The 12633-nt window shown below is 45.5% G+C and overlaps 1 protein-coding gene across 2 annotated transcripts in view; it reads right to left on the bottom strand.

The window, feature by feature from the left end:
- The window catches only part of larp4aa (La ribonucleoprotein 4Aa), a 66699-nt gene extending 54066 nt beyond the window's left edge, over positions 1-12633 (bottom strand). For both annotated transcript variants that reach the window (XM_061747250.1, XM_061747258.1), the window contains exons 1-3: positions 12068-12633; positions 5081-5198; positions 1663-1827 (exon numbers count right to left, since the gene is read on the bottom strand). In XM_061747250.1, coding sequence (XP_061603234.1) covers positions 1663-1827; positions 5081-5198; positions 12068-12184 — 400 coding nt within the window. In that variant the 5' untranslated portion in view covers positions 12185-12633. The remainder of the gene's footprint in view (positions 1-1662; positions 1828-5080; positions 5199-12067) is intronic.

Below are 12633 nucleotides of genomic sequence, written 5' to 3'. Positions count from 1 at the left end.
GCTGGAGAAGCTTGGAGGAGAGGAGTTCGGCGGGGATGGTGTTGAACACAGAGCTGAAGTCCACTAACAGGATCCTCGCGTAGGTCCCCGCGCCGTCGAGGTGTTCTACGATGAAGTGCAGTCCCATGTTGACTGAATATCCGGAGACCTGTTTGCTCGGTAGGCAAACTGCAGTCTGTGCAGTCTTGACAGCTTTGAAGTTCTCTTTGCTTCATTGGTCCACTTTTTCACTGTTTTCACCGTAGGCTTCGCGCATTTAAGTTCTTGCCTGTATGTTGGTATTAAGTGAATTAAGCAGTGATCAGACGAGCCCAGGGCTGCACGATGTATGACACGATATGCGTTATTTAGTGTAGTATAGCAGTGGTCTAAAATGTTATTTTCCCTGGTAGGACAGTCGATGTGCTGCTTGTATTTAGGGAGTTGGTTAAAGAAAGTCCGGGATAGACTCCCTGATGTTTAGCAAGTCTTCCCTTGTGTAAGTGAGTCGTGTAATGTCTCAAAAGACAAACGAAAAACACAAAAACAGACAATACTAGAAAGCACGTAACAGAGGCGTCCACATAGGTAGGCGCCATATTGGTAATGGGATCTCCTAGATAAGCATACAATTACAAACCATATGGTAGACGTTTTTACAGTGCACACCTCTGTCCGCCGTGCTTGTTCCCATGTCATTTGAATATTGTTATTTTTTTGTTTTGTTTTTATCGCAGCCATTGCGATTTGATAATTGCATCCCATTCCACTGTGACGTTGGTTTGAATTTGATTTATCGCCAGCCCTACCTTTGTGTCGAACATCACAGCTTAACCCATATGCCTGACAAAGGAAAGTGGACACAGCTTCATGACCTTGGAACACAAGGTGTGTCTGTTCACTTTGAAATGGGGAGGATTTTTTATTTATTTATTTTTTTTAAATCAATCATTTGCATCAGTCACATTCATGGAGCAGCATGACAAGTTTCAGAGATGAACCAAGCGGCACAGAGAGGAGCAAATTTCATTCAAACCAGTAAAGCCCCCCACTGATTTCAACTGCTACCAATGAAATGCCATTAACATTGCTTTTTTTATAAGCTTAGGAGAGGAAAAAAAATAAATAAAAAAATTGGAAATGAATAACTGATGCTGCGCTGACAAATCTGTTCAACCCGTGAGAAAGGAGCAGCGGTTTACGTCAACCATATTTGCGTTAAAACACGGCCGACCAGGTACTTAAAAATATTAGGACATCAATAGGGATCCAAGTACAGTGCAGTAAAAAATCTATAATATAGATTTTCTATACACGGTTTACGACGGTATTGACATACGAAGTTACGAGCAGCATGCATGTAATAGTTTATGCAACGGCGCAAGAATGTGGTAACAGGACACAACAAGACAGACTCATCCATGTACAGCCATAGTTGCTTTTTTTCATTTGATTGTTTTATATTCATTGCACAGAAGTGTTTTGATATAAATATTAGCTGTAATTATGACTTTACTACCGAGTTAGCATAGGTTAGTGCTTAGTAACTATGGCACGTTCCCAAAAATTCATGTTACATCACCGCCATAGGACTGGACCTTCAAGGTAAAAAGAGAACCCCCTGAAATATGATGAAGAAATTATGTAGTGTGACGGTTGTGTGCATGGTGTGGCATGACAAACCTGAGGTCCCTGTGGTGGTGAGCTCAGCAGGGGAAAATGCCAACTCTGGAGGGTCCATTCCATTGATTGATATCTCAGCTGTGGCTGTGCTGCTGCTGCTTCCATCGGGTCCTGGCAATACCACAGTGTACGGCTTGCAACCAGCCCACAACGGCTCCTCATAACCTGGGAAAGTGCAAACATTCAATCAAGTGTAATTGACGCGGCCGTTGTCTTGACCATTTTAAATCCCATCATGTCAGCTGGGTCTCTTCATGATTGACTGTAGCACACTGCAAAGAGATGCAACATTTAAAGCCTACGGGTTTCTCACAGAACCCAGCAAGGTTGGACTTCCGCATCCCATATTTTTATAATCTTAAATAGACGACGTCAGTATCTTGTGTGATACAGGTTTGGCAGCGACATTTTATCAAACCCTAAACTAAGACCCGCACCCACCATTAGTTACAATTACATAGTTAAGTCTGACAAGCTTTCAACGTGACTGTTCCTGTCTGCACTCCTTGGAGAAATTCTTGCCCATTTTTGTGATACATAAAAAGGGGACAGAAGGTTAGATCCACCTAGTGGTGTCAGGATACCACAAGTCTGACTTTAATACTTTATCTGGATAAAATACCTAGATACCGGAACTGAAACGAGAGGCCAGAGGTCAAACGTTTTCTCCATGCAGATCTCCTCTAGAGCAGTTATGTTTTGGGGCTGTCACTGGGCAACACATGGGGTTGTGATCTGGAGACTGGCTCGGCCACTCCAGGATCTTGAAATGCTTACTTACGAAGCCACACCATGCTTAAAGACCCAGCCACGTTTCATCCTCAATGCCCTTCCTGATGGATGTTTTCACTCAAAATCTCACGATACATGGCCCCATTCATTCTTTTCTTTTCACGGATCAGTCGTCCTGGTCCCTTTTCAGAACAATAGCCCCAAAGCATGATGTTTCCAACCCCCTTCCTTCACAGTTGGTATGGGTTTCTTTGGATGCAACTCAGCATTCTTTCTCCTCCAAACACGAAAAGTTGAGTTTTTACCAAAAAGTTATATTTTGGTTTCATAAGACCATATGACATTCTCAAAATCCTCTTCTGGATCATCCAAATGCTCTCTAGCAATCTTCACATGAGCCTGGACATGTGCTTGCTTAAGCGGGGGGACACGTCTGGCACTGCAGGATTTGAGTCCCTGGCGGCGTAGTGTGTTACTGATGGTAGCCTTTGTTACTTTGGTCCCAGCCCTGGATGTTGTAGGGCTGTCCTGGTTGACACGCCCCAGCAACATCTCGTGAACATCGCGGACAGGCGGGGGGACACGTCTGGCACTGCAGGATTTGAGTCCCTGGCGGCGTAGTGTGTTACTGATGGTAGCCTTTGTTACTTTGGTCCCAGCCCTGGATGTTGTAGGGCTGTCCTGGTTGACACGCCCCAGCAACATCTCGTGAACATCGCGGACAGTGCCTCTGGATTGGCACTGGGGTGGTGGTCCCCCTTTTTAAGAAGGGGGACCAGAGGGTGTGTTCCAACTACAGGGGTATAACACTCCTCACCCTCCTTGGTGAGGTCTATTCAGGGGTGCTGAAGAGGAGGGTCCTTCAGGAAGTCGAATCTCAAATTCAGGGAGGAGCAGTGTGGTTTTCATCCTGGCCGTGGAACAGTGGACCAGCTCTTCACCCTCAGCAGGGTCCTCAAGGGTGCATGGGAGTTTGCCCAACCAGTCGACATGTGTTTTGTGGACGTTCAACCGTGTCACTTGGGGAGTCCTGTGGGAGGTCCCTTGGGAGTATGGGGTACCGAACCCCGATACGGGCTGTTCGATCCCTGTACGACCTGTATCAGAGTTGATCCGCAAGTCGGACTCGTTTCCGGTGAGGGTTGGACTCCACCAAGGCTGCCCATTGTCACAGATTTTGTTCATAACTTTTATGGACAGAATTTCTAGGCACAGCCAAGGCGTAGAGGGCGTCCGGATTGGTGGTCTCAGTATTACATCTCTGCTCTTTGCAGATGAAGTGGTTCTGTTGGCTTCATCAAGCAGGGATCTCCAACTTTCACTGGAGCGGTTCGCAGCTGAGTGTGAAGTGGCTGGGATAAAAAATAGCACCTCCAAATCTGAGCTCATGGTCCTCAGTCGGAAAAGGGTGGAGTGCCCTCTCCAGGTCGGGGATGAGATCCTGCCCCAAGCGGAGGAGTTCAAATATCTTGGGGTCTTGTTCACAAGTGAGGGAAGAATGGAGCAGGAGATTGACAGGCGGATCCGTGCACCGTCTGCAGTGATGCGGACTTTGTATCGGTCCGTTGTGGTGAAGAAGGAGCTAAGCCGAATGGCGACGCTCTCTATTTACCGGTTGATCTACATTCCTACCCTTACCTATGGTCACGAGCTGTGGGTCGTGACCGAAAGAACAAGATTCCGGATACACGTGCCCGAAATTAGTTTCCGCCGCAGTGTGTCCGGGCTCTCCCTTAGAGATAGGGTGAGAAGCTTGGTCATCCGGGAGGGGCTCAGAGAAGAGCCGCTGCTCCTCCGCATTGAGAGGAGACAGATGAGGTGGCTCGGGTATCTGTTTAGGATGCCTCCTGGATGCCTCCCTGATGAGGTCTTCCGGGCAGGTCCCACCGGGAGGAGACCCCGGGGATGCCTCAGGACACGCTGGAGAGACTACGTCTCTCAGCTTGCCTGGAACGCCTCGGGATCCCCTCGGAATAGCTGGAGGAAGTGGCTGGGGAGAGGGAAGTCTGGGCTTCCCTAATAAAAAGGTACTGCCCCCGCAACCCAACTTCGGATAAGCGGAAGAAAATGGATCGACATTGCTCCATCTTGTGATCGGATCGGTGATCTATTATCGTCTTTTTTAACTTGAACGGTGATCGGCCCCAAAAATCCTTATCGTGTGAAGCCTAGCACATATGTGCTAACGAAGTGCACCGCGCCTGGCACATATAGGGGCAACATCAGGGGATGGCCAGGGATGGGGGGGCTACCCCTATAAAATTGTTGGCCACCCCACTCGCCAGTCACACAGATCCTAGCGTCAGTTGTATTTCAACAACAACAGTATTTTTACATCAAAATACCTCTGTTCGGTATCGGTACTTGGTGCAACACTAGATCCACCATATCAAAGTTTGAACCAAACAACAAAGAAATCAGGGGGCGTCAATGTTTCTATAAAGCTGACAAGCACTTTATTTCTTAAGAAAAACATTTCAAAGCAATAGACCAGTAGAAATGTCACAACCAGGAGCACGAACTGAGCCCCGTTAGCTTAGCTGGCTAAGCTTGGAAGCGCCACTTAACTTGCCCTCAGGTTAATCAAAGTTAGCATTTTGGTTAACAGGCTTACTGTGGCACCCATTACTTTAGAGATAAGGCGGGGAAATAGTACAGTAAACGAAGATGGATCAATTCAACTCACCATCGTTGAGGTCCGACGGAGGCCAATGAGGGCTGTTGGTCACCACCTCACTGGGGGTCACAGGTAACTCCTGCCACACCTTGGCATTCGGGTTCAAACTGGTGCCCTTAGAAGTGACCTTTAAAGTAAAAGCAGATTGTTTTATGTGTGTGTGTGTGTGTGTGTGTGTGCGCGCAAGCACGTGTATGAAGAGTTCAAAAGCAATTTTTTGTGCATTGAGTAAAATGAGCTTTTTTTTTTTTTTTTTTTTTTTACTGATTACAGGTTAAAAATAATTTTTATTTGGGGTATTTTAAATTAATATAAATTATGCATTTGAGAGGCTAATTTGAAAAAAAAAACTAAATTGAAAAGAAAATAACCTGTGCAGTGGGAGTATTTATTACTAAAGATTTGCAGCACTTTTCTGTAGTCAAAGATGTGTGGTTTAGTCACTTAATAAAAAGACTACCCATGTTATGCTGTGCCCTGCTTATCAGCGACAATTTAATTCTCAACCTCTCTGACTACACAAGGGTCATCCCTGCAGAGTGGGGTGTAGGCAGGAGCCTATCCCAATTATCTTCGGGCAGCAGGCGGGTTACACCCTGAACTGGTCTCCAGCCAATCCCAGGGCACACACAAACAAACAACCATTCGCACACACATTCACAGCTACAGGCAATTTAGAGTCTTCAATGAACCTACCAGGCATGTTTTTGGGATGTGGGAGGGAACCGGAGTACCCGGAGTAAACCTACGCAGGCACGGGGGGAACATCCAAACTCCACACAAGCAGGGCCGGGATTTGAAACCCGGTCTTCAGAACTGTGAGGCAGATGCTCTAACCAGTCGCCCACCGTGCCCACGAGTTGAGAATCAGTGATGGTTAACTTGAAAAATTTTATATTTCAGTACACTACAAAATATAGGTTTTGATCACAAAAATATAATTTTGAGAGAGTTTTTATTACGCACAAAACATGGACAGAAAATGTACCAAACCATGGGCCAAAAACCAAGGTGGCTGTTCCACCCCTACCAAACAAATAAGCACAAATAAATGTGTAATGACCAATGTTATTAAATCCAAGCTCCTCGAGCAGTTCCGTAATTGAGTATTTGTGGGTGATGTAGTATGTTACAAGAATTTTCACCTTCACAGAAAAACAAGAACAGCAGCAAATCAAGGACATCCTATGAACGTGAGTTTCGAAATCAAGGAACATTTGCATCTTTGTGAGAACCACAGAAAATCTCAACCGAATAAAAAAATTAAAAAATTAAAAACCAGGTGGATGGTAAAGGGATTTCCCAAAAACGTAATCGGAAAAGAACAAGTAAAACTTTGGCAAGACGATGAGAAAACAATATTGATTGACCTCCACTAAATTCAAGTGCTCAAAACCCGGCACAGCGACATGTAAAGAAAAAGGCGGCCGCATTTCTGGATTGTGCAACATACCTAAATTGTAGAAGCATTGCTGCAGATACATTAACCTTCATTGTTTAGAGTTGAGTGCGCTAACCAGCAGACTAAGAGCCCAGGCTGCACAACCTCCAGCTACTGCTATTGTTAAGGACCTCGAGGAGTGAGGTTTCACTAACATACTTTTGCATAGCAGAAGCTGGCATCCGTTACACATGCAGAAACTCTTATTAAAATCACACATCAAAATAACAATAGCTATAAGAGGGTTACATCGTACGGTATGTTTTTATATCTTTCAACTAGATCGATCGATCGATCGATCGATAGATAGATTGAGAATGGTTTAGGCCTAAGTACCGTATTTTCACGACCATAAGGCGCACTTAAAAGTCTTCAATTTTCTCAAAAATGGATGGGGCGCCTTATAATGCGGCACGCCTTATGTGTGCACCGTGTTCCAACATCTATAAATGTTGTTGTGTGATGAGCGCTCCGCTTGATTTTTTTTTGGATGATTTTCTTTGACCGCTTGATTGACTGGGAGCATTTCCTGCCGACACGCTGCTTATACAGAAGAAAAGCGGACGTGGCTGAGGACAGCATGCGGACGTAAAGGGGAAAGGGTGCGTGAAGGAAGATGCTAAAGCCACGCCCCCAGTAGGTATATACCGCCGGGGTGTGCATTGTGCAAACAACATCGGTTTGGCTAAGGAACCCCCCGAAAATGGCACCTACGAAGAGAGACGCTTACAAAGAAGTTTAAATTGCAAGGTGTCAGTTACATGGACGAACATGGGAATCGAGAAGCCGCGAGACAATTCAAGATCAACAAATCCATGGTTCGCAAGTGGAGGAAGCAGGAAAACGAGCTTCGCCAAGTCAAGAAGACAAAGCTGAGTTTCCACGGAAAAAAAAAAGAAAAACAAAACGCAGAAACAAGGCGAGGTGGCCCGAGTTGGAAGACCAACTCGAGCAATGGATTAATGAGCAAAGAACAGCCGGGAGAACCGTCTCTACAGTCACCATTCGACTGAGTTCAATAACTCGGGGCTTGCCATCATTCCGGGAGGCTTGATGAACCGCTGGACATCCGTGTAAACCGGGCGTTCAAAGTGAAGTGAGCGGCGTGGGAGCCATGGATGACAGATGGCGAACACCGTTTTACTAAGACTAGGAGGCATCGCCGGGCGAGTTACGCCACAATTTGTGAATGGATTGTGGATGCTTGGGCTAACTTGTCTGCTTGCACTGTTGTTCGAGGTTTCGCACGGGAACGAGACTGACTCGAACCTGCCGTGTTTGATTGAGAACTTGCCCAGCTTTTCATTTCAGATACAGAAGATGAGGATTTTGATGGATTTGTGGATGAGGATTGATAAAAAAAAATAACGTGAGTACATTAATACTTCAATAAAGTACAACCGAACTCAGTTTTGCTCCTGTAACTGAGACTGCGCCTTTTAATACAGTGTGCCTTATGGTCATGAAAATACGGTAAATGATTTTAGCAAATTGCTGCAATATAACAAAGAGTGAAAAATGTACTGTATGTTTGAGCCGATCAGGAGGTCGGAACCTGACAGTGACAACGACGAGCAGCCAAATAGCAACTGTACAACAGAAAGAGAGAGAGTCCATAATTTACTTGCTGCAGCATCCTCACTTCTCGATGGAAACATGGAGTCATGAATAAAATATAACAGGCATGCTCATGGGGTCAGACAGTTGAGGGAAAAAAAGCATGTCTTTTTATACAGCCATGGCTAGAAATAATGGCACCCCAGGGCTGCCAATATTTTTTAGCATGACTATATGCATTATATATTTATATGTTTTCCATGACACAGCAAAAGCGTTTACATAGTATATAGCATTCCTATATATCGTGTGCCCCTCGCATGAGTAGCTTTATAACACGCCTCACAGAAAGTATTTGGCGTGTTTGTTGGCTTGTCATGTAGGCAAAAGTACAGACGACAGTACTGAAAAGTACTGCGGGGGTCTTTTTTTCATACTGTCCAGTACATAACCATAATAGAGTCGTAGGTAAATACAAGGAAATCCTCACATCTTGGCTGCGCCACTTCAGCACTGCACCATGGCGGCTGCAAGATTTAGTTCTCTTGCTGGCGGTTGAGGTCCCCATGGCCGTAGGAAAAATAGTTGGCACCGCAGCTGGTTTCAACCTCTGCCTAACTACACGTGTATACAATGCTTTCTGCTGTCTTTGTGAAAACATGACAGTTCCAAGTGATCAGCACAGAGTTTGGAATGCTTGCTAGGCACCCATTGCTGACCACATTTCTTCCCCTGTCGATTGACTTTCCCTAGCCACTGGTCACGTATTCCTTTTTCACTTGGAAAGCCAAAAAAAAAAAAAAAAAAAAAAACTCTTGTGACTGCCTGAACCATTTGTACAACCAAATGCCACACAATTAACCATCGTGAAATCGCTAAATCATACGACAACAAATATACAAGGACGGGAACAACAGCATGGAACAATAGCACACAACGCCGAAAAAAACTGCCGTTTGGCTAGTGTTACGTCACAGCGCCGAATAGAGCCAAAGACCGGAAGGCGCTAGATGCAAAAAGCACATTCTGAATCATATATATCGATTTAACTGATGTATATCTGTTATATCATCACTGCGAAATGGCAGATGTGGTTTGTAAAGGGGTTCGAGAGTTATCAAGAAAATTATTAACATCTTTGTCCTCAGATCTTTAAAAGAGAGGCCACTGGCAGATCTTTTAGCGGTGCTATCAAAGTCATTTTTTACCCTTACCCTATACACTTGTTTACTCCCCAGAGCTGTCCAATTCCTTCTTTTTTGCCACTTTTGTTGCTAACTGGAGGTCCATCCATTTTCTGTACCGCTTATCCTCACTAGAGTCGCGGGCATGCTGGAGCCTATCCCTGCTATCCTCGAGCGTGAGCCCTGAACCGGTCGCCAGCCAATCACAGGGCTCATGGAAAACAAACAACCATAAAAAAGCATATCTGTATTTTTATATAGTATGAGTAAACATCTGGTTTCAACTGTACATTTTGAGAGAGTTTGAAAGGGTACGGAGCAAACACGACTCGAAGAGCTTATGCTAACTATCAAGCACGGGGAGAACATGCAAACTCCACACACGCGAGGCCGGATTTGAACCCGGGTCCTCAGAACTGTGAAGCAAATGTGCTAACTGGTCGTTCACCATGCCCCATAACCATCACATCGACTATCCAAATACATGGAGAGAGGAAAAGTGATAGAGAGAAGGCGAGCGTATGCACTTTCACTGTTATATCCAAAAATAAAAGGTTAAATAAAGAGATACTAGTATATTATTAGGGTATGGGTTCAAGTATTACATTTGCAATGATTTTTATTTTTACCTGGCCAATAAATACTGTAATCCGGCCATGAAAACAAGTCTGCGTGAGCCTCCGGCCTGTGCACGTCAAAGTGACAACACCGCTTGGTCACGCCTCCTGTCGCTACAGTTTCTGGTTGTCTATTCTTGTTACGCCGTGCCAATAGGTTTGGACATCGAGAATTGATTGGAACCGGAACTAACTTTCCGGTTCACCCGGGAACGTTCAAATTTAAAAATTTCGGTTCCAAGTTTTAGATGCCTAGTCCACTGGCCCCGAAGAAGTGGCGAAAACCAACAAAGAACAACACTCATGAAGACGTGCTTGTGCCCAATGGCGGCGAACAAAAGTGTGTCTTAACTTTGTTAAAATTAATCACCAGTCGGACCAGTGCAACACTTGGAATCAGATTATATATTGGCCAAAGGAGGCTTTCACGATGTGTAGCGTCTGACGCACTCCGAGCCTCAGCCTAAACCACGCGGAGCTTCAGTGAAGTCAACTCTCAGTCAACTGGGTGAGTGAAACAATACATCTATGCCAACATTGAGACACCTAACAAGGTAAAAGGTTGGTTGCACTTTTGCACTGATGGTTTTTAGCATTTATTTTAGACTTCAAACAAACGTAAGAGCCGATGAAAAAAGCTTAACATTGAGCTAAAACTTCACCGCAGCAACTTTACATCACAATGAATTGGGACAAAATTCACATAAACATAACACAAACACTAACCTTGTACCTCATCGGTGAGTAAGGAAAGAAATCAACATTTTATAGGCATTTGGTTCCATCCATATAAATAAAATAAATCACCGGTGCCGTGCCAAAACGCTGAGAACAGGAAATCAGGTTAAAACTATATCCAGACATATAAACCATTTGAAGTGATAAAACAGTCCCAAATAACGATTTTAACAATGCGATATTTAACTTTTAGCTGAAACAATAATTAATAAATATTAAGTCAATTGGGTTGGGATATTGGGAAGGAACCCCGAGTCAAATGCTCATTTTAGTCTATGCTGCGGGCTGCTAAGAAAATGGATGTTCATAATTTGGACACCCTTTATTTAAACCATGCAAACTTTTTGGACCCAGCTCCCTAAAAGAATCGGAATCGAGAATCGATCGGAACCAGAATCTAAATAAAGAACCGGAATCGCTCAAATTCAAACGATGCCCAACCCTAGGTGCCAAGTTGTAAAACAAGAATTAAAATTAAATTAGAGGCATATTATGGCATCAGAATGGGATGATTTCAATAATCTACTGTCAGGGCATACAGCACAACATGGCAAAAAGTGTTTTTTATTGAAAACTACAAACTCTTCCTTTCACAGCTTCTGGTAATATTCCATTTTGTGTGTATTCCATAAAATAAGCAAACAGCAAATGGCGTGTACTGTACTTGTTTTCTTATGACATTGCCAGCCGCCACCTGCGATCAGAGGTCCCTGCCCCCCCTGGAGGGAGCAGCCCACACAGCCTGACAAGAACAGCTGGTCACAAGAAAACACTTCTCCTCCCGAGACGCCATTTAACTCCATTATCGACGCAATCGTCCCCAAACTCGCCTCTGAGTCACAATGCGTGCCTGTATCACAGGCAGTCAAGTGAAGTCAGCTGACTGCGCTGCGCAGGCCGGGTCCACTCCTAGCGACGCATGTCACAGCTGCTATATCTTGGGCCACACGGTAGACTAAGCTAACGGCAACGTTTGGTATGAATGGACTGTTTAACTTCACTAGAAAGAAAGAAAAGGGGGTGGCCCGTACAGTGTTAAAGCTCAGCGAAACCAACAACGAACCCGTTTAATCATACACACACGGCGACTTTATAACTTATTGCCCAATAATTAGTCAGCAACTGACTTAATGAGCTTCCTGGTGGTCAGCTAACGTTAAGCTAGCTGTGTGTCGCGAGGGGCTGCAGTCAAGCGACGAAGTGGAAAACTCCCGAGTTACAAATTATAGTGTTGAAAGTGTGCTTTGACGGGACTGCTTGCACATTGTAATCAAAATCACTAACACAGAGAGATGATTGAACAGTCATGAAGACCGAAAGAAAAGATCAAATTTTGTGACATAAGAGTTTTTTATCGGGTTAAGTTTAGCAGGTAGCTCAAAATATGGCTCATCATGCAGAGGTCCCGGTGGGTCACTCGCTGTGTCGTAGGCTGCAAGCTACACCAGGCCTCACTCACCATGCCGCCTGAGCCTCCCTCGTTGCTCGGCGGAGCCTCGTCCTCCCCACCGGTCTTCGGTCCGGGATCAGCCTCCTCCTGCAGCAGCGGCGGCTCTCCGCTCTGGTCTGAACTCATCAGCCGCTCCTGACACACTTCCACCCCGTCTCGTTCTCACAACCCCGCCGGCCTGCCTGGTGTCCTCCTCCTCTGCCGGCCGTGCTTACCAGTCCGGCAAACAGTCCCCCTACCCACCCCCACCCCTCCGAAGCACGGAAACTAGCTTACTTCGGGAGCTAGCTAGCTAACCGGCTTGCGGGTATGCTACGAATCAATGAAGCGGGCTAACGTCAGCTAGCTCAACGAGTCAAACTTCTAGCGGGTGCTGCGATGCTAATAAACCCCACAAACTACAACCATGACTCCTCGCACGGTGCAGCGTCCTCGGTCACTTCGTCACACAGCACGCCGCTCAACCGGGCATTCCCGACTTGACGACCGGAGCGGACACTGGGGACACGCACCTTCCCTCAGTTCAGGCACACAGTCCGCCGACGTCCCGTCAACCACCGCGAGTTCTCAGTGAC

This window comes from Phyllopteryx taeniolatus, chromosome 1, assembly GCF_024500385.1.
Source record: "Phyllopteryx taeniolatus isolate TA_2022b chromosome 1, UOR_Ptae_1.2, whole genome shotgun sequence".
Lineage (NCBI taxonomy): Eukaryota > Metazoa > Chordata > Actinopteri > Syngnathiformes > Syngnathidae > Phyllopteryx > Phyllopteryx taeniolatus.
The sequence above is the reverse complement of the archived record's forward strand: the minus strand, read 5'-3'. Positions and strand labels throughout refer to the sequence as shown.